A 23523-nucleotide genomic window follows, 5' to 3' on the forward strand; every position below is an offset into this window, starting at 1 on the left:
TTTAATATTTGTGAGTGAGAATGCAAGCAGGAGTTTGGTACTTTAAGGCTAGGTTGAGATAGATTTCCCATTATATTATCTGTGAATATATTGTTTGAAAATTCAAGATATAAAAATATATTATCAAAAAATTTTATATTTTTAAATACAATAGGGTGGAAATATAGTACGATGAGATAGCAATGATATATTTTATAATGGGAGGTAATCTGAAGATAAGTAGCAAATTTTATGCGATTTTGATTGGGAGTTGGAGGGTGTGAGTACTATAGCATGTAATAGTATCTCACACCCTCCAATTCTTCCTATGGCGCCGAAAAATTTTTGGTGAAATGCGACGACATTTCACCAAAAATTTTCGGCGCCATATAGAGAACTATAGTCTGCGAGGTACTGATTCTATCTATGTACCTCGCAGACCATAGTTCTCAGCCAAAATGTCAAAAATTTCGGAAATTCGAAATAATTTTTTTTTGAGAAAAAATTAACCGTTTAACATAATATTTATAATATTGCTTATTCAATTAGACGGATTAAAAATTATATGTTTTCTTTTTATTTTTTCAATTAAATTATTAGCTGACTCGAATTTGTATAAGTTTTTTAAAATAGATATCAAAAATTAAATATAAAAAAGAAAACAATTAAGAATATTAAAGTAAATTCTTTATTAAGAAACAATAAAATGAAAATATAAAACTTTGTATGATTTGAGTGGATATTGAGAGTAATTTGTGAGTGTGCTTCGGCTGCATATGTAAGATTGTTCGGATTTAATTAAAAATTGTAAATTTTTTGTCTTTATATCAAACTATTCGACAAAACTTTGTATGATTTGAGTGGATATTGAGAGTAATTTGTGAGTGTGCTTCGGCTGCATATGTAAGATTGTTCGGATTTAATTAAAAATTGTAAATTTTTTGTCTTTATATCAAACTATTCGACAAAACTTTGTATGATTTGAGTGGATATTGAGAGTAATTTGTGAGTGTGCTTCGGCTGCATATGTAAGATTGTTCGGATTTAATTAAAAATTGTAAATTTTTTGTCTTTATATCAAACTATTCGACAAAACTTTGTATGATTTGAGTGGATATTGAGAGTAATTTGTGAGTGTGCTTCGGCTGCATATGTAAGATTGTTCGGATTTAATTAAAAATTGTAAATTTTTTGTCTTTATATCAAACTATTCGACAAAACTTTGTATGATTTGAGTGGATATTGAGAGTAATTTGTGAGCGTGCTTCGGCTGCATCCGCTAATTCCTTCTTCATTCTTAACATTCTTTGTTTTATTTAGAACTATATTATCTTATTTCTAAAAATAATACTGAATTTAAAAAAAAAATCCAAATGTAATAAATGTAAGTGTTTATTCCTTAACTTCCTTTTTGTGATTTTTTGAATTTTCTTGTTTTTGAAATTATTTGTTAATCTCTAAGATTTTTTTCGAAGCCTGGTTCAGCGCAGAGATCTTTTGTCCATTTGGGGCCTCTTTCCCAGGCCTCAAATGGAGTCAATTTCTCCCCAAAGAGTTTGAATAATGCGGAGTGTTTCCATACCCTATTATACTGGGAAACAACATTGGGGATGAACTCAAAGACGTTCACTCCAGGGTTTGTCTTGAAAAGAGTCTCCCAACTCCTTTCAATTTTTCCATTTTCCTCTGGAGAGTACGGATGAGTTTTGAAATGTTTTATATTGAATTCTTGGCAAACCGCTTCAAAATCTTTTCCAATGAATTCTGTTCCATTATCTGTGAGAATTCCATGTGGAACTAATTTGACTAAATCAATTGCGTGACGAAATACTCTGGCAGTATTTTTCATTTCTTTTGTATCGAAAACATCCCAGCAAATAATGTATCTGCTTCTGTCATCAAGAAATGAAATTAAATATTGAAGGTTACCGTTATCGTCCTTCAGAAATTTCAAATCAGTATGCCACAATTGATTAACATATTGAGCAACGTATTCATGTGGATGTTCGTCGATTTTCTGATGCCTGTGAAATGTAAACAAATGTTGTTGATTGAAAATTTTGAAAGCATCGTTGAATGTAAATCTTTCGACTTTTTCGAAATATGATTCTTTGATCCTTTTGTATCCAATGTCATATTGTGCTTTAATTTCCAAAATTTTGTATACATCTTCCTCAAAAATTTTTTTCTTTGGTCTTCCTCTTTCTTTTATTGGATAGCCGAGTAGTACGAAAATTTTTTTCAAACGTTCTTTTCCTATTGAAAGTGTTTTTGCCGTATCTTCGAGAGTTACATTTGGATTATTAATGTATTCTTGATATTTTTCTTCAATTACGTTGAGAACCTGATCGGCGGGAACGGTTGGGAGTTGAAAAGTTTTAAGATCTTCTGGGTTTTCGAGACGAACCAAGATGTCTTCCATTTTTTAATTTGTAAATTTTTCAATTTTTCAAGAGATAATTTAAAAATACTAGTTATTTGATAAAATTTGTTTATTTTAAATAAAACAATTTTTTTGAAAAAATTATATTAATGATTTGAAGGCAAAAGCCAAAAACTTAATAGATAAAACGCTCTTTCTATATAGATCAACTTCTATTATTAAATTTATAAAAATGGAGAGATTTTGCAAATTATTTTCTAATATATTATATTTATAATCATTTTATTTATCCCATTAATAATTGTGAACCCAGAACATCTTCCCTTCAAAGTGCCAAGCATCAACACACATTCTCACTCACAAATTTTTAAAACTCATTGCCAAAAATCTAAAAAACTCACAATTTTTTTAAAATTGATAACCCTCAAACCGTTTCCAATCAATAATTTGAGAGTCTATATGATAATGTAAAAGTTAAAACATTCAAGTATTTAAGTATTTCTTTAAAATATTAAGTTTTTTATTTTTCCAATAAAATTCTAATATCAAATATTTTTATTTAAGGATACCCTTACATTGCGTAGTTAGAAAGAGAATATGATATTGTCATGATTGCTAAAGTTTTAGGCTCCAGAAATGAATATACATCAAACTGAAACAATTGATAAATTGAATGAACTTTTGAGAGGTTCTCAAATAAAAAAAATTATCTAATTTTTTACAATATTACTATTATTTTATCCACATATGTATATATAGTAATTTGAGAAAACTTTTAGGAAAAAATAAGTTTAATAAAAATCTGAATTTTACTTGTTGTGGGATTGTTATTAATTGACACTCCAGACGTATTACTAATAGTTATGCGTATGCAATTAAAGTATTTCTGATGGACAAAATATGAGATTTATATCAGATAATTCATTTCTACTATTAAGTTATTCATTTATGAGTTTGCACTTATTCGCACTAAATAAATAACTATTAAAAATTGTTTTAATTAATTGACACCATATAATAGAGTGAATTTTGTTTGATCAAACAACAATAGATGATAGATATAAAGCCAAGAAACTTGCTATTAATATGCTCTACTTGCTATTTCAATGTAAGTATGATATTTTCTAAATGTTTCGTTCAGATAACTTAGATATATTAGTCAAAATTTGAAATTTTAATAGCACATATATTAAAAATAATTATTATTCATAAAAGATTAATGAAATAGTAAAAAAATCAATCAAATTATAAAAATACAACATTTAGAAGAATTCTTATTATCCTTCAAAAAGTCAGTATTTCTGCTGTAATTTTCTACAACATTGTAGTTATTGCACTTTGTCTATGGATTTGTATATATGTTATATATAAATTATATATCTAAACTGCCCATAAGTGCAATTTTTATATAAATTGTTTATTTCTTTAACAATTTCATATGAAATATGCTTTTTTAAGCGTATCAAAGCTGTGTTCTTAATGTGCATGGATATATCAAAAAATGTCGAAAAAAATGTGAATTCACAAATTCACTGAATTTTCACCGTTTTTTGAATTTTGCTACAGCACTAATATTAAATAATACTAAAATCTTCTGTCTTTGTAAAAGAATAAATTCTGACAAAAAGTGCTCGTTTAAATTTAATGATCATCTGTATGACTAAGTGGTAAAAAGTGTTTATGACCAAAAAAGGGTTACATGCTTAGTCTATTTTTCTGACAGGATACTCTAGATTTACATGATCTCTATTTCATATCTCCGTTTTTAGATTCTTCGACAGATTTTATGATAGAAAACCAAGATTAACAAATTTCCGGCATGTTAATGAAGAAATCTGCAGCTACCCTCAATATTATTTCAATAATCAGTATCGTTTCTCTTACAATTTATTTTTTTCTCAATAATTTAACAAGAAATAACAATACACACTTGGTTTTACGTATAAAAGCTAAGTGTCGAACTTAATCAACTTTACTTACTTAGCAAATGAATATTTTTGTGGTTGCGAGTTCTGAATGCTGAAGTTTTAGATTTCTCTATAAATGATATCATTGCACTTACAATGTTGTTCCAGCCTATCGCATAAATCATAGAAAATCCAAAAAAAAAAAATAATATAAAGAAAATTCATGTCATGAAGTTCAAAAAATACCGTGTAACATTAAAATTTGTTATGCATAATACATTTTAGCTATTATTGATTTTTTTAATTTTCGAGAAATTGAATAGTGAGTCCGATAGAGAAATTTTTAAAAATCCTAGTGCCTCATAGAAGTAATTTCCCTCGTCTCCCATACTTCCAAATGTATGCATATGACATAAACTTTTATGCATTACACAAGTGGCCAATAATATCTATAGAGTAAAAAATTAGAAATTTAATTTTTTTATATGATAGTTATATTTCAGATTTGCGAGCGTAACTTTTTTCTCCATGGCATACTTGTTTTAAGAGCAAATGATCAAAATCGTCCTTCAATTATTGAAGGAGCTGATATCTTTTGAAAATTGAATTGAAAGGGTATTCAATTTTCAAATTTCCTCTCAATTTTGGAAACATATCAACTCTATGAATTAACAATTATGTGCCTTCACAGTTTATAAGTCATATAAGGTGCTTATAAAGAAAAAAGTTACGCTCGCAAAATATGTTTTTATATAGATTTCACATAAAATAATTATGTAATTTCTAAAAAGAATATTTTTGTTCTTGAATATTAAAGTGTATTGTAGTTTAAAAAGTTTTAAATATGTTGCTAAAATTTCAGGTTTATAGCTCATGTCTAGCATGACTTCTTCGTATGCGCAAAAAATCTGACACGTAAGGGTATCCTTAACAATTAATTTTATTTATATTTTTATAGTTTTTTTTTAAGAAAAAATATTGTTAGGGTTTTATGGATTTTCAATTAATATACAAGATAATTCATGAATGTATATATTTCCAAGTTTTTAAGGATGCAACACTTTACATTTGTAAACTGTCAAAAATGAAGTCACGCTATTTTTCATGCATTACATATTATTCTAGGAATGTTTAAATTCATGAATGCTCCTGAACCAATTGAATATAATCCTTCGTTGAAGTTAACCGTTGTTATATCTGTATTGATAAAAGCGTATGAACCAATTGAATATAAGCCATTATTACAGTCAATATGAGTGAGATTAGTATTGGAAAAGGCATATGAGTCGATTGAATGCAAACTTTCATTGAAGTTAACATGAGTCAGGTTAGTATTGGAAAATGCGTATTGACCAATTGAATATAATCCATTATTGAAGTTAACTACAGTAACATTTGAATTGTAAAACGCATATTGGTCAATAGAATATAAGCCACTATTGAAGTCAATATGAGTTATATTTGTCAGAGTAAAGGCGTAAGAACCAATTGAATATAACCCATCAGGAAAATCAATATGCCTTAATGTTGTATTGTAAAATGCATTGTTTTCTATATATTTCAATGTAGTTGGAAGTTTAATCTGTTTATAATTATTTATTGCCATTTCGTCTGAAATATCAGATAGTCCTCTATAAACTAAACTGATATTTACAAGATCTCCAAAAGCAATACCTTTATATTCAATATTCTCTGAGACTTGGATGATCTCAGTATTATTACAGAAATTGAATGACTTCCTGTTGATAATACAGTTTGCACCAATTGTTATTTTTTTCAATGCTTGACAATCATGGAAAGCATGGTGAGAAACAGTGCATCCTGAAGGAATTGTTATCTCTTTCATCCAAGATGACAGGAATGCAAACTTTCCAATGCATGTAACTGTTGAAGGAATAGAGAACGAATAGAAGTCTCCTAATGAGAAATAATAATCTGGTATATTAACAACTCCTTCTTGTAATTCAACTTCATTAATTTGACATCCAACATATGACCAATTATGTGATAGAGTGAGTGAAGATGGAATGAACAGTTTATATAATCTTATGCCTCTAAATGCGAACTTTTCGATGTTATGTGTTCCTTCAGGAAGAATGATATCAGGTAATTCACAATTCATAAATGCACCATATCTAATTGATAAAGATGCTCTTTCTGGGAACTTTATTGTTTCAATAGCTGAATTAACAAATGCTTCTCTTCCAATATATCTGACATTTCCAAAAATTATATGCTTCACATTGCTACCAGTAAATGCATTATCAGCAACATCTTGAAATTGCTCATAAAATGTCATATTCTCACATGGAGTGTTAGAAAAACAGTAGCTTCCAATACTTGTAAGAGTATGTGGCAGAGTAAAATTCACTATATTAGAATTAGAAAAGGCCCAAGAATCAAAACGACGTGTTCCTTCTTTAAATGAAATTGATGTCATTGGACAGTTACTAAATGCGTACTCAGCTATTGATTCCACAGATGACGCCAAATTGATTTCTTTCAGTAGGCTACCTGCAAATGAATATTTAGTGATACTTGTAATACCTTCAGGTATATCAATGTATTCCAATTTAGATCCTTTGAAATTATAGTATCCAAAATGCCTCAGATTTTCACGTAAAGTAACATTTGTGATATTTGATTCAGCTAATGATGAATCATTAAAATATTGGAAATTCTGATTCATGACGAGTTCTTTCATTGGAGTATGAGTGAAAATTAAGGATCCCATTTTTACCAAATTTCTTCCCAAAGTTATATTTGTTAAATTTGATTCTGCAAAAGCTTTGTCGTATATATATTGTACAGAATCAGGAATTACAACATCTGTCATAGGAACGCCAAAGAAAGCAGTTTTATAAATGTGGACAACAGTATTTGGTATGTTTATACTTCGGAGCTTTGATAGTTTAAATACATTTAATGGCAATCTAGTAATTCCTTCAGGAAGATCAATATATTCTTTATCAGATCTTTCAAATGCACTTTCTCCAATATATTTTAGAGATGGAGGAAATGAAATATTTAGAATGCGGCTGTTTCTAAATGCATATTGCTCAACAGATGTGATATTTGATGTAATTGTGTAGTATTTTATTCCTGCGTATTCGAATGCAGATTGTGCAATGGATGTATAATTTGATGGTAGAGTAATATTTGGTAATGTAGAGTTAGCAAATGCAAATTCTCCAATATATGTGACTGAGTCCGGAACAACAATTTCTTTTAAGTTTGAATAGGCAAGTGAATATTTGTAAATCATTGTTAATCCATCAAACAGTTCCAATCTTTCCATTGGGGTATATGCAAATGAGTATTCGTAAAATATTGCTGAACTATTGAATGCAATTGATTCTAACTTACTACCATTAAAAGCATATCTTTCAATTCTACGAATTGTGCTCGGAAGCGTGATATTTGTGATATTACAAAATCTAAATGCTTTTTCACTAATATATTCCATTCCTTCCCACAAATCAATGCTTGAAACAGGGCAGTATGCAAAAGCATCATAATCAATACGTCTTAATGTTGAAGGAGTTGTAATGTTTATAACATTTGAATTCATAAATGCTTGTGCACGGATAAATGAAAATCCTTCTGGAAGAGTTATATTCTTTACTGGACAATTCTCAAATGTCCTTGAATAGATCTGTCTCAAACCACTTGGAGGAGTAAAATCATTAATATTTGAATTTGCTAATGCTTGATCTGAAAATTGATAAAATGCATCTGGTAAATCAAGGAATGCAATAGGTGTTCGAGCAAATGCATTGGAACCAATATATCTCAGAGATCGAGGAAGACTAATATTTGATAATGGTGTATCGCTGAATGTTTCTGAATTAATTGTTTCTAATCCTTCAGGAAGTTCAATATAACTTATTAATGTTTGTACGAAGGCGCCAGATCCAATTGATTTTAGCGTGGATGGAAGGGTAATGTTTGTTATATTAAGACCCATAAAAATAAAATTCCCAATATAAGATATTTTGGGAGGCAAATCAAAATGTGTCATATTTGTCAAACAAAAACAAAAATGTCCGATCGAAGTTGTTGCGTTAGGAAATTCAATATGTGTTATTGATGTGTTATAGAATGCATATTCTCCAATTGATTTCAATGTACTTGGAAGTTTGATCTCAGTGAGAAAACTATGACGAAACATATATGAATTGATTCTTGTTGTTCCCTCGGGAAATTCAAATTTCCTCATTTGTGTGTATTGAAATGCTCCATCCTGAATATCTATTGTATGATTGAAATACAAAAGCTTTGAAATTCTTGTATGTTCGAATGCATATGGTCCGATTTTTGTCAGAGTTGAGGGCATTCGAACGAATACTACTTCTGCCTCATAAAAACAGTGATCTGGAATTTCTTTTACACCTTCTGGGATATCTAAGAATCGTATCGTACTTCCAGCGAATGAATACGAGTTCAATATAACATGGAATGGATAAATTAAATACTTTATATTTGAACCTGCTAACGAATTCTGGTAAAACCTTGAGAAATTTGGAGGAATCACTAGTTTAGTAAACTTTGATCTGTGGAGTGCAAATTGTTTAATATACCTCAAATCATTTGGAATTGTTAAGTTTATTAGAGGACAGTTATAAAAAGCATAATCATCAAATGATTGTATCGAATCAGGCAAAGTTAAATTTTCTAAAGAAGTGCATTCATGAAATACATGGTCCTTGATTACGGTTAAATTTGGAGAAGGAATGGTAACGTTTGTGAAAGAGTTATGCGCAAATGCATAGCGATCAATGTTTTTCAGTCTTTCATTCACTATTAATGTCGTAATTCCAAGTGAGAAAAAGGCATATTCACCAATGGATTCAACAGCTTCGGTTAATATTACTGTTGAGACACGATTGTATGTTGTTGGATGGCCATGTACTGTATTTCGAAAAGAATTAGCACTAATTAATACCGTGTCTGGTGTAAAAGTTACAGTTTCAAATCTGGTAAAATAAATTGAATAGTAATGTTTTGATTCGATTGTTGGAAAAACTGTGAAATTTATAGTGGCATAATGTAAAGAATATTCATCAAGTATCAAAGATCCACCTTCAAAGATCAAATTTCCTATAGTACATCTTGACAAGGCACTTACACCAATCCTCTTCAAAGAGGATGGAAAATAAATGTTTCTAATGGTGCTACTGTAGAATGTGTGGGAATTCAAAGTTTGAATAGTGGCATTTAACCAATTAACAAGAGCAAGTTTAGAGTTTGCAAATGAATAATAACCTGAAGAAGAAATCGTACCAATTATTGTCAGATTTTCGATAATAGAATACTCAAAGGCATTATCGCCTATAGATTCAACTCCATTGTAAAATGTTACATTAACTAAATTTTTGCATGAGTAAAAAGATTGATCTGACAATGATTTGACAGATGACAGAAATTCAATATTTGACAAATTTTTACAATTATAGAATGCTTTTGAACCAATTAACTGAATATATGATCCAAATCTTATTGAATTGATTTTCTGGTAAATTCGCATTTACCGGTTTACTGGCTTATTCTATCGAAATAGAAGAAGGATTCTCAAGAGTTGATGAGTACGCCTTTGCTTTAACTCATGTTCCAAAACTCAAACTTCCTATTTCATTAAGATATTTCAGTAAATATTCTTTCCTTTCATGTGAAACGACAGATTTGTATGTATGGAATAATACTCATATTCTCAATGGCTCATTTGAATATTCATTAAATCTTATTAATTTAACAATACAAATTGATTCTCATATATACGATGAAGCATTCAGATTCTGTGCTTCAATCCAAAATATCACCACATTTGGAGAATTTGTCGCAGAAAATAAATCATTCCAAAATGTTACAAACACAACTGTTGTCCATTATGGCCTACATGACATTAGACATCCATCGACAAGAGAAAACTTGGAACCGTTTATGTTATATGTTGTTATAGATCTCCCAAGTTTGTCAAAGTTCGTCCAATAAACATGACATCATGTGATGGAATTTGGAACTGCTTCTCATACAACAAACATTCAAGTTCAGTGAAATATGCAGCTCTAACTGCAATGTATTTCGCAAGAACCGATGATGATTAATTATTTATTTTGTTTAGGTGTTTTAATAATAATAATTTTAAGCTCTAAGTTTTAATAAAATATTCTTAAATGATTGAATGCTTATCGTTCGAGATCTACTTTTCCATTGTAATTAATGAAAAATATAAAAATGTTTACGCGCATTAAAATAATAAAAATAAATAAAAAGTTATATTTCTGAACATTCATCTTTTTTGATAACATTAATTCCACAAAATGTTGAAGATGTATAGCTGCATGGAACTGTGACATTTGCTGCAATCTGTTTATAGTTATCTATTGTCATTTGATCAGTGATGTCGTTTGTTCCTCTGTAAATTAAACTGATATTTGCAAGATCTCCAAATGCCATATCTTTGTAAGTAATTCCATCGGAAACTTCGATGACTTTTGTGTTATTGCAGAAGTTAAATGAATCTTTATGGATGATACAATTTGTACCAATAGTTATCTTATTCAATGCTTTGCAATCATGGAATGCATATCGTGAAATATTGCATCCAGCAGGGATTGTTATTTCTTTCATCCATGATGACAAGAATGCATATTCACCAATGTATCTAACTGTCGTAGGTAGAGAGAAAGAATAGAAATCACCTAATGAGAAGTAATAATCTGGGATTTTCGTTACATATTCTTCTAGATCAACGTGGTCAATTTGAGCACCAACATATGACCAATTGTGAGCCATTTGAAGTGAACTTGGCAAGAAGAGTCTGTAGAGTCTTACTCCTCTTAGAGCAAATTTACCAAGGACATTAGCTCCTTTAGGAAGAATAAAATCTGGCATCTTGCAATTCCAAAATGCACCATAATCAATAACTAACTGGTTGCATCTTTCTGGGAACTTTACTGATTGTAATCCTGTATTATAGAATGCAAGTTCTCCTATATATGAAACACTAAGGAAAACTACATGTTTTATCTTACTATCTTCAAAAGCGTTATCTCCAAGATGCTGGAAATTTTCATAAAATGTGACGTTTTCGCAAGGAATTCCTGCAAACGCATAATATCCAACATATGTAAGTGAATGTGGTAATTCTATATGTTCTAATTTAGATCCAGAGAACGCCCAGTTATCAATAGTTGTAGTTCCTTCTTTGAATTTAATTGATTTCAATGATGAATTAGAGAATGCCCATGTTCCAACTGTTTGAACAGTTGATGACAAATTAATTTCAATCAATGAACTATTTGCAAATGCGTAATCAACAATTTGTGTCAATCCTTCTGGAATATTTATATACTCAAGCTTTGTATCACTAAATGTGTATCTACCAAGGCTATTTATATGTGATGATAATGTAATATGTGTGATATTTGATTCACTCAAAGCAGAATTATTGAAATAGTTGAAGTTTTCATTAAGAACTATTTCTGTCATTGGTGTATGAGTGATGACATAAGGTCCAAGTCCTACAAGGTTTGCACCAAGATGAATATGAGTTAAGTTCGAATATGCAAAAGCATACTCAGAAATATATGTCACTGAATCAGATATAGTTATATTTGTCATTGGAACTCCCCAGAAAGCTCTTTCCTGAATCAAAGTTGTTGAGTTGGAAATTTTGATACCTTTCAGACTAGAATTTTTGAATGTCTCTATTGGGATAATTGGGAATATCTCTGGAAGTTCGATGTATTCGATATCGGATCCTTCGAAGACATTTTCACCAAAATTAGTAATATTTGATGGTAAAGATATATTGAGAACACCACTATATCTGAATGCATATCTTTCTACTGTTGTAATGTTTGATGTGATTGTATAGTATTTAATTCCTGCACTTTCAAAGGTAGATTCTACAATATGAGTGTAATTAAATGGCAATGTAATATTTGGTAATTTAGTATAATAGAATGCAAATTTTTCAATGGATGTAACTGTATCTGGAATGACAAGTTCTTTCAAATTAGTATAAGCTAGTGAATAACTATAAATAGTAGTAACATTTTCATGAATTTTGAGATATTCCATTGGAGTATATGCAAATACTTTAGAATAAAACTCAACTGGACTGTTGAAAGTAATTGATTGTAATGTGCTGTTAAAGAAAGCTTCTCTATCAATATATGTTATGGTGCTTGGCAAAGTAATATTTGTGATATTGCTATTTCTAAATGCGTATTGATAAATATATGTCATTCCTTCCCACAAATCAACATGTTGAACTGGGCAATATGCGAAAACATCATTATAGATTATTTGTAATGATGGTGGTGTTGTGATATTAACAATATTTGAATACATAAATGCCTCCGAGTCGATTTGAGATAATCCATTTGGAAGGGTTATGTTCTTTACTGGACAGTTTTGGAAAGCTCTGTAATAAATATATCTCAATCCACTTGGAGGTCTAAAATCTCTAATATTTGAATTAGCTAATGCATATGAGTCAAATTCATAGAAATTATCTGGAAGATCTAAATATGTAATTGGTGTACGAGCAAATGCATTTGAATTAATATATCTTAGAGAAATTGGAAGACTAATGTTTGATAATGGTGTATCTCTGAATGTATATGAATTTATTGTGCTTAATCCTTCTGGAAGTTCGATGTATGTTATTGATGTGTTTGCGAATGCTCCACTTCCAATTGATGTTAATGTTGGTGGAAGTGTAAAATTGGTGATATTAAGATCCTTGAAAATGTAGTCTCCAATTGAAGATAACATTGGAGGAAAATCGAAATGAGTGATATTTGTCAAGACGAAGCAAGAAGATCCAATAGATGTTAATGAGTCAGGAAATTCAATATATGACAATGATGTATTATAAAATGCTTCATAACCAATTGATGTTAATGTACTTGGAAGTTTGATCTCTGTTAGGTAACTGTGTCGGAACATTCGGCCTTTAATTACTGTTGTTCCTTCAGGAAAATCAAATTTTCTGATCTGCGTATACTCAAATGCTCCTTCTTGAATATCAATTATATGATCATAATACAAAAGTTTCTCAATTCTTGAATTTGAGAATGCATATTGACCTATTTTCTTCAGTGTTGAAGGTACTCTGAGATAAACAATATTTGAACCAACAAAGCAATAATCTGGAATTTCTTTGACACCTTCTGGGATATCTAATGATGTCATTGTACTTCCTGCGAATGTATATGCTCCTAAAATTGTGTGGATTGGATAAATCAAGTACTTGATACTTGTTCCTGTCAAAGCATTGTCATAGAATCTTGAAAAGTTTGGTGGAACAGTTAAATTTGTGAACAGAGAACCTGAGAGAGCATACGATCCAATTGATTTAAGATCATTTGGAATAGTAATGTTTATTAATGGACAACCATTAAAAGCATAACTATCAATGATTTGAATGGTATCTGGCAAAGTGACGTATCTCAAACTATAACAATTTGCAAACGTGTATGGCTTAATAGTAGTCATCAGTGTTGAAGGAATTGTAACATTTGTGAAAGAATTTCGATAAAATGCATAGTCATTAATATTTTTCAAGCCTCTTCCAAGTGTAAGATTAGTAATGTGATCGTAATAGAAAGCATATGATTCAATTGTTTCTACTGTATCTGGTATGATAAGAGTTGATATATAGTTGTTATAATCATAGTTATATGTATCTCTAAATAAACTTGATGGGATAGTTACAACTTCTGGTGTGAATGTTACAGTTCCAAATCTTGTATTGTAAATTGAAGATGATGGTTTCGAAGTAATATTTGGAAATATAGCATAATTAATTTTGGCTTCTCTGAAGCAATGATCACCCAATACCAATGAACAACCTGGCTGGAATATCATATTTCCAACAGTGGAACTTCTAAACGCTTCGTCACCAATATTCTGAAGAGTTACTGGCAAATAAATGCTTGTAATCGAGATACTTTTAAAAACTTCTGAATTCAAAGATGTGAGAGTTGAACTTGAAAGATTAACCGTTCCCAATTTGCCTCCAGTAAATTTTCCCAATGAGTCAACTTGGCCGATAATTGTCAGATTTTCAATGTAGGCGTTTTGAAAAGCATTGCTGGAAATTGAGAGAACACCATTATAAAATGTGACATTTTGTAATTGCTGACATTGATAAAAAGCTTCTGATGAGATTGAAGTTACAAGGGACAAAAATTCAATACTGGCTAGAGATGAACAGCTGTAGAATGCATTTTGACCAATCAAATCAACAGGGGATATGAATTTAATAGTTTTTAGATTGGAACAATATTGAAATGAATTACTATCTATTCTTTTTAAGGTTGATGGAAATTCACATCGTTCTAGATTATAGCAGTTGTAAAATGCGTTTGAACTAATAGACTCTAAATATGGTGGAAGAATGATTTCTCTTAAATTTGTACATCCAGAAAAGGCACTAACAGGGATATTAGTAGCATTCAATGAAAATTTGACGTATTCAAGACTTGTGCAGCCATCAAAACACTGCGCTCCTAGAGATACTAATGTATCTAAGACAATTACTGTTCGAAGGCTCGTATGACCCATAAATGCCCTGTATCTAATTGCAGAAACATTGCTAAAAGTTGCATTGGTAATATAATTTTTGCCTTGATAAGCATTGTCGTTGATATATCCGTCTTGAAATAAATAATTCGATCCATCAATTGTAACTTTCACTGTCATATTATGATCGAATCAGCTCGATTTTAAAATCAAAAAATTGAAAGCTTTACAATAATCTTAAAATTAATCGTTTCGATTTTGGAATGTCTGAATTCATATATGTATTATAAATATTCCAAAATCTCTGTATGCATTTTGCTGAGTAATCTTCAGAAAATATTTGTCACATGTAAAATGTAATAGCATACCATGAATTATTAATATTTCTCTACGATCATTTTTACATTTAAGATTCGAATGTAAATTTCTCAATTTAGTATGGTCGCTATTCTTTTGAAATCAAGCTGTCAAATATTCCAACTCTTATTTTCAAAAACATAAGATTATCAATTATCTCGATATCATTAGTGAATATTGATTTTCAAATTTTTTTACAGTTTGATCCAATATTAAAATCATTATTATGTGTAAAATTACTTTAGTGTAATATATAATATCTATTAACTCAGATCAAATTATAAATTGAATCACATCTTTCAAAAAATTCTAATAACTTATTCAAAAAGTAAAGGTTATAGTGGCCAAAAAAAATATATTCGTATACTTTATTTAAATCATTACATAATGCATATGACTTCAATAAGGTTATTATTCGTCAAAAATGAATTTCAATAAATTTATATCAAAACTCTAATTAATTACATTAGGATGTTATTTAAATTATATCAATTATTAATAAATTAACAATTTCAAAATTTCACGGTCAAAATTCAGATCAATGAGTGCGGGATCTAATTGCTACTATACGGGTGAATGCAGTATCTATAATGGAGTAGTTAGTGAGAGTCAATTTTCTTATAGTAGCTCTATGGTCATTGCAATACTTCGAAATGTGTCGATCATTGGAAACTATGGTTTTCGTAATAGTTATAATTTAAAGACTGTTAAAGTTCAGGATGTACTCAAAATTGTTAATTCATACGCTTTTTATAATTGCTATAAGCTTGAAAATATAACTTTTCCAAATACACTAATTTCAATTGGTGAAAATGCATTTTCTCAATGCATTGCATTAAAATCGATTTATATGGATGCTCCACTACGCGAACTAGGTCAAAAGTGCTTTTATAATTGTTCGAGTTTGGAATCTTTTCCTTTTAACCCAGAACTCACCGCCATACCTGATTACTGCTTCTGGAACTGTACTAGCTTGCAAAGCCCAGCGTTTTCGAGTACCCTGACAAAAATCGGAAACTTTTCATTCTACAACAACACATTTACAAAGTGTCTACTAGCCAATACGCGAGTAGAAACGATAGGTGGTTCGGCCTTTGAGAATTGTTCCTTACTTGATGAAATCACATTTCCCGATACATTAAATCTGATCGGAGATCATGCATTTGCCAACAATTCAATCGTTACTAAGCTTGATTTACCACCACATTTAACTTACATCGATAGCTATGCCTTCTACAACTTCACGAAATTACCTAATGTGACTTTGCCACAAGGCTTCGAGCATATTGGTGACTATGCCTTCTGTGAAGGAACAAGATATCCTGATTATCTTTATATGTACGATGATTATGCATTCAGTTACATCAATTTTCCGAACACAATCAAATATTTCGGAAGATTTGCTTTCGGTTATTGTAAACTTCACGATGTTGTCATTCCTGATCCGATCAAACAACTCGATCCATATTCATTTGCATTGTGCAGGCTAAACTACATTACCATTCCACCTGTTCTACTTGATATCTTAGAGGGTGCATTCCAGAACAGTTGGTTAGTAAACATCACACTGAATGAAGGAACAACAAGAATTTATCCACGCACTTATCAGAATAGTAAATTGAATGCAATTGTAATCCCAAGTACACTAGTATCTGTTGGTGCATATTCATTTGGTGGTTGTCCACTTAGAAACATGTCTCTTCCAGATGGATTCAAAGAAGTTGAAGACTATGGCTTTGCTGAATCAAACTTGGAATACTGCCGCATTTCGAATATCACATTGTTAGGTAAATATTCATTTGCAAGAGCATTCCTTGAGACATTCACTGTTCCAGAGCCAATTTCATCAATGCAAGACTATGTCTTTGCACAAAGCCACTTAGTTTTCATCCAGTTCCCATATACAATAGAATCATTTGGTCAATATTGTTTCCAATCATCTGATATCTGCAAGATTTTCTTTCCGAACAAGCCACTTTCATTCGGATACAGATGCTTTGACAGTTCTCATATAAATCATATTGATCTTCCTGATCAACAAACTGATTTACCTAGTTACATGTTTGCAAACTCTGACATCAAGCATGTTACAATTCCAGATACAGTTACAATTCTTCCTGAAGGTTTATTCTATGGCTCAAAGATAGAAAATGTTACAATTCCTTCACAAGTTACCACATTGAGTAGTTACTGCTTTGCATACACAAATGTTCAGAACATTACTTTCCCACCTGGTTTAACTACTTTTGATTCATACTGCTTTTCTCATTCTAAATTTAAATCATTCTATATTCCAGATACAGTAACAACTTTTGGTAGTTATTGTTTCGAATACTCAAAGGTTGAATCTCTTGAATTACCTGCAGGATTCAGAAGCATTGGAAGTTATTGTTTTCAATATACAGAATTTGAAGAAATAACTCTTCCAGAAGGTCTTTCTACAATCAATAGTCATGCATTCTACTATTCAAAGTTGAAAAGAATCAATGTTCCATCAACAATTACTAGTGTTGGTGAACGTGCATTCTATGGCAGCCAACTTGAAACATTTGATATGAACAATAAAACATCATTTGGAAACTATCCATTTGGAAATGTTCCAATGAAAAATCTTGTTCTGCCTGAAGGAAAGACTACAATAAGTTCATATGAATATGGTGACACAATTTTACAATCACTCACTATTCCAAGTACAATTAGAACTATTGAGAGTTATGCATTTAACAACTGCACATTACCAGAGTTACAATTAAATGAAGGCTTGAAATCTCTTGGTAGCTATGCAATGTATAAATCAAACATTTCTATTGTCAGATTATCCAATACTATCACATCTATTGGATCATATTGTTTTTCAAATTCAAGATCTGAAGAAATTTACATGTCAAGTAGACTGAATACTATTTCTTCATATGCATTCTCATCTGCTAATATTGGAACAATTTATTACAGCAATTCTTTAACAACTGTTTATGATAATGTATTTTATAATTGTAAATTATCTCAAATGACATTTCCTGACACACTTAGGAGTTTAGGAACTTGGTGTTTTCAATCTTGTACACTTCAATCAATAAACATCCCTGAAGGTGTAACAACAATCCCTGATTACTGCTTCTATACATCGAAAATTCAATCAATAACTCTTCCAAACTCATTGACTACAATAAACTATCAAGCATTCTATCAATCACGTATTCACGACATTGTTTTGCCACGTAATGTAAACTATATTGGTGAAGAATGTTTTTATCAAACTCCTTTGGAAAAAATAAACATTCCTGATCCAGTGACTATTTTACGTTCCAGTACATTCGCTTATAGTAACTTGACACGCATAACTCTTGGAAAGAACCTGCGAGATATATATAACAATTGCTTCGAATACACTAGATTGGAAAGTCCTGAGCTTCCAAATTCTCTTGTAAGTGTTGGTAGCTATGCATTCAGAAATAGTAATGTTACAAAATTGGAATTCAAAGAAAATTTCAGAACTTTAGATTCAAATGCTTTGTCAAGTAGCAAAATAGAAAACGTTACATTCAAGTCACTTTATTCTATTGGTTCTTATGCCTTTTCAAGCAATAAAGTGACAGAATTGGTTTTGCCTGAAGGATTGCAAACAATTAATGGTTATGCATTCTATAACAGTATAATTGAACACTTTGAATTTCCAAGTTCTGTGGAAACAATTGAGAATTATGCTTTTGGTTATACGCCATGTAAAGAGATGGTTTTCAAAGAAGGTTTGCAAAATATTAATGATAATGCCTTCTATTATTCAAAAGTTGAATCAGTTGTACTCCCAAGTACCTTGAAATACATCGGAAACTGGGCATTCTTCAATTGCAGAATTTTGAATATTGTTTTACCAGAAAATGCCGAAATCGAAACAATCGGAACTTATGCTTTCAGTTATATGAAAGTTTATAATTTCACAATCCCTAATGGAACAAAAGTAATTAATGAATTTGCCTTCAAAGGAACATGCATAGATAAACTTTTTGTTCCTAAGACAGTTGAACAGATTGGAAGATTCGCTTTCACAGGATTGTTGGCTAAATCTGTTGAACTAGAAGAAGGAATCACAAAATCTGATGAATACTCTTTTGCTATGTCTCATATTAAAGATATCAAACTTCCTGTCTCATTAAGATATTTCGACCAATATTCTTTCCTTTCTTCAGAGATGAAAGATGTATTCATTTGGAATAACACCCAGATATTCAATAATACTTTCGAATATTCCACTTATTTGACCAATTTGACAATTCAAATTGATTCCAGAATCCGTGGATATTCATTTAAAGGTTGTTATTCATTAAGAAACATAACAACATATGGTGAGTTCACTGCAGAAGATAACTCATTCCAAAATGTTACAAGTGCAACAATTTACCACTTTGGATTGCATGATATAAGAAATCCAACAACAAGAGAAAATATGCTTGGTGTTCCAAGCAATGTTTTTGTTACATGCTGTTACAGATCTCCAAAGTTCCTTAAAGTTCGTCCAGTCAATATGACATCATGCACGGGAATTTGGAACTGTTTCTCATATAACAAACCATCAAGTTCTGTTAGATATGCAGCTCTTGCTGCCATGTACTTCTCTAGAACAGAAGATGATTAATTATAATTATAACACATTATTTTATGCGGATTATCATTATTTTTTTAATAAATGATTTATATATTTATATTTCGAATTTTATAACTGTGCATTGATTTGGTAATGTAATGTTTGGTAATTTGCTATAAGAGAATGCAAACTCCCCTATTGAAGTAACTGAATTTGGAATTATTAATTCTTCCATATCTATATAATTGAGTAACATCATCAATGATTTCAAATCTTTTAATGTGATTCATGCAAATGCATATTCATTAAATGATATTGGACCTTCGAATGTAATTGATTACAAAGTGCTTCTATTGAAAGTATAACTGCTGATACTAGAAACTTGGTATTGAAATATTAGCGATTTTACAATTTACGCATAATTGCTAAAAGAAATCACAGTATCCGAAATATCAACATATTCAACTGAGAAATAAGCAAATGCATTTGATCAAAAGAACTAATTGTTATTGATGTGGTAATATTAGTGATTTTACAATTTACGCATAATTACTAATTGAGCTCATAGTATCCGAAAAAACCAACATATTCAACTGAGAAATAAGCAAATGCATTTGTTTCGACCGAATATTAATGATATTTGAATTCATAAATGCTTCGGATGTAATATAATAAAATCCATATGGAAGTGTGATATTATTAATAGGGCAATTTTCAAAAGCCCGATTATGTATATTTCTTAATCCACTGGGAGGTTTTAAATCACTTATATTTGAATTATCCAATGTATATGAGCCAAATTCTTAGATACTATCAGGATGATCTAGAAAATGCGTCAGAGTTATCCCTACTACTCTTAAAGACCAAATTTTATCTGTTCTATGGTCTATATGATACTAGTAATACAACAACCAGAGACAATTTCTTGGTATTCTAATATCCATGTTCCTTGAAACTGCTTATCATATAATAAAACTTTATACTCCGTAAAATTTTGTGCTTTGACTGCAATGTTTTTCTCAAGAATAGATATAATTAAAATAATTTTACGTTATAAATTGAATTTTTTTCAACGGTATATCTAATTCAAAATTGAAAATTATGTGAAAAAATATTGAAAATTATTCTTAAATGATTGAATGCTTATCGTTCGAGATCTACTTTTCCATTGTAATTAATGAAAAATATAAAAATGTTTACGCGCATTAAAATAATAAAAATAAATAAAAAGTTATATTTCTGAACATTCATCTTTTTTGATAACATTAATTCCACAAAATGTTGAAGATGTATAGCTGCATGGAACTGTGACATTTGCTGCAATCTGTTTATAGTTATCTATTGTCATTTGATCAGTGATGTCGTTTGTTCCTGTGTAAATTAAACTGATATTTGCAAGATCTCCAAATGCCATATCTTTGTAAGTAATTCCATCGGAAACTTCGATGACTTTTGTGTTATTGCAGAAGTTAAATGAATCTTTATGGATGATACAATTTGTACCAATAGTTATCTTATTCAATGCTTTGCAATCATGGAATGCATATCGTGAAATATTGCATCCAGCAGGGATTGTTATTTCTTTCATCCATGATGACAAGAATGCATATTCACCAATGTATCTAACTGTCGTAGGTAGAGAGAAAGAATAGAAATCACCTAATGAGAAGTAATAATCTGGGATTTTCGTTACATATTCTTCTAGATCAACGTGGTCAATTTGAGCACCAACATATGACCAATTGTGAGCCATTTGAAGTGAACTTGGCAAGAAGAGTCTGTAGAGTCTTACTCAGTCTCTCTCTTTGACATCCAACACTCAGTCTCTCTTTGACATCCAACACTCAGTCTCTCTTTGACATCCAACACTCAGTCTCTCTTTGACATCCAACACTCAGTCTCTCTTTGACATCCAACACTCAGTCTCTCTTTGACATCCAACACTCAGTCTCTCTTTGACATCCAACACTCAGTCTCTCTCAGAGACATCCAACACTCAGTCTTATCATAAGACCAAATGGTGGAAGTGAACTCAAAATAAGAGTAATTAGGTTATTTTGCCGACCAAATATATTTACAAGGCCAAATATCATATTACATGTCAACCTATTATCAGTATGTTTTGATAAAAAAATTTTATCAAATATCATATTAAAATTAACATCTATATCTATATCAATATCTACACTATAAATTTTTTTATTCAATATCATAGATTTCAAAAATTTATTTCAATTTTAAATTAATTTATGGTTTTCATCAAAATTGTTTTTTATTAAAAAGCATGTTTCACAATTTTTACGGTTTCTTTCAAAAGTTATAAAATTTCAGATGAGTCGAAAGATCTACGATCTAATTGATATAAATTGGATTCAATCTGCAATTGAACAAATTAATCAAGGTCAAAAACTCAAAACAATACTTAGCAATGTCCAACTCACTGATGGACGCATTATACCATCAATATCTAAAAAAACATTCCACTTAGCAATTAAATCAAATGGAATTCCTGACACAAAATTTAAACCAGGGCGTAAACCAATCGAACCACCTGAGGAATTATTAGATACAGTAAATAAATTACATCAAAAAGTTAAAAAAATCGGAATATCAAGAGCATACGGAAGAATTATTACCGATAAGGATATGTTAATTCAAAGGGAAACCGAAAATGCTAATCATGATTTAGATGATTTACCAATTTCACAATTAAATACAAATCCAATAGGTTTTTCAAATTCTTCAGAATATCTTTCTGAGTATACAAATTCTGATTCTGATTCATCAGCAGAAAAACTTTTTTCTTCCAATTCTTCCGAAGAAGATCCACAAATTGAGTCGGAATTATCTGAAGATCCATATATCGTTCATACAGAAACTACTCAAAATTTGGAAAAATCAACCGATTATTTTAACAAAAAATTATTGGAAACAAACTTTTCAGAAAGAACTGTAAAGAAGTGTTTCAAAATTCTGAATATCGTTCAACCTGCCAAAAATTCAGTACCAAAAGGAAAAACAAAATACGAAGCAGTATATATAAACTTAATATGGCATGTCGATATTCATTTTTTTAAACATCGTCAGGGTGAATATCTTTATGCGGTTATTGACGATAAATCCCGAAAAATTTTAGCATGGGCTCACTTGGAAACAAAAGAAGCTGCGCAAACAAGTAGAGTAATTGACCAATGTTTCCAAAAATATGGGAAGCCCTTTGCTATATGGAGTGATAACGGAACAGAAAATTTTGGGGTTTTTCGAAATTTATTACAAAATGCGAACGTTCAAAGTATTACAATTCTCCCACATTGCCCATATATGAATGGGAAAATTGAAAGGTTTTGGCAAAATGTGGAAATTGAAGACGCCACATGGAATGATATACAAAGTCTTATAGAAAATTACAATTCAAACCCACACACAAGTTTACCAAAAAACCCGACATTACATACATGGTACACACCTAACAAATTTTACGAAATTTCAGAAAAATATGATTCAAGTAAATTACCGCTTTGGATTGTAGATGGAGTTGTTAAAGATCTAAGAGAGTCAATAAGAAATTTCAACGCTTCAAGAAGGAATCAAAGAAATTGACGAAGTTCCAGAATTTTATTCAACAATTCTTAATCAATTAACAAAAACTATACCGAAACTTATCTTACCATCCAAATCAAATCACATTACATACGGAATAAACATTTAACCTTTTACCATTAAAATTATATTTATACGTTATTTAATTTTTTTACGTCTAAGTTGAATAGGATAATAGC

The 23523-nt window shown here is 30.3% G+C and overlaps 4 protein-coding genes across 4 annotated transcripts, besides 4 other annotated features; 2 read left to right on the top strand and 2 right to left on the bottom strand.

Annotated features, from left to right (window-relative positions):
- The first annotated feature begins 1308 nt into the window (after positions 1-1308).
- Positions 1309-1362: a mobile genetic element.
- A 70-nt stretch (positions 1363-1432) lies between these two features.
- Positions 1433-2400: a mobile genetic element.
- Positions 2401-2457: 57 nt separating this feature from the next.
- Positions 2458-2509: a mobile genetic element.
- A 2721-nt stretch (positions 2510-5230) lies between these two features.
- On the bottom strand, positions 5231-9796 carry TVAGG3_0387870 (leucine-rich repeats (6 copies)-containing protein; the record flags this gene model as incomplete). The annotated part of the gene is made up of 1 exon (XM_001584258.2): positions 5372-9796. The coding sequence occupies one exon, from the start codon at positions 9794-9796 to the stop codon at positions 5372-5374; it is 4425 nt and encodes a 1474-aa protein (XP_001584308.1).
- Positions 9797-10408: 612 nt separating this feature from the next.
- Positions 10409-14998, bottom strand: TVAGG3_0387880 (leucine-rich repeats (6 copies)-containing protein; the record flags this gene model as incomplete). Its single annotated transcript, XM_001584259.2, has 1 exon — positions 10543-14847. One exon carries the CDS (start codon positions 14845-14847, stop codon positions 10543-10545), a length of 4305 nt encoding a protein of 1434 aa, XP_001584309.1.
- A 705-nt stretch (positions 14999-15703) lies between these two features.
- TVAGG3_0387890 (antigen BSP-related family) lies at positions 15704-19825 on the top strand (the record flags this gene model as incomplete). Its single annotated transcript, XM_001584260.2, has 1 exon — positions 15704-19795. One exon carries the CDS (start codon positions 15704-15706, stop codon positions 19793-19795), a length of 4092 nt encoding a protein of 1363 aa, XP_001584310.1.
- Positions 19826-22075: 2250 nt separating this feature from the next.
- On the top strand, positions 22076-22461 carry TVAGG3_0387910 (transposase-related family; the record flags this gene model as incomplete). The annotated part of the gene is made up of 1 exon (XM_001584261.2): positions 22076-22461. A coding segment is annotated over one exon (386 nt), but the record flags the coding sequence as incomplete, so codon positions are not given.
- Positions 22076-23281: a mobile genetic element.
- The last annotated feature ends 242 nt before the right edge of the window (positions 23282-23523 follow it).

Source organism: Trichomonas vaginalis, chromosome V (assembly GCF_026262505.1).
Source record: "Trichomonas vaginalis G3 chromosome V, whole genome shotgun sequence".
In the NCBI taxonomy this organism is placed as follows: Eukaryota; Parabasalia; order Trichomonadida; family Trichomonadidae; genus Trichomonas; species Trichomonas vaginalis.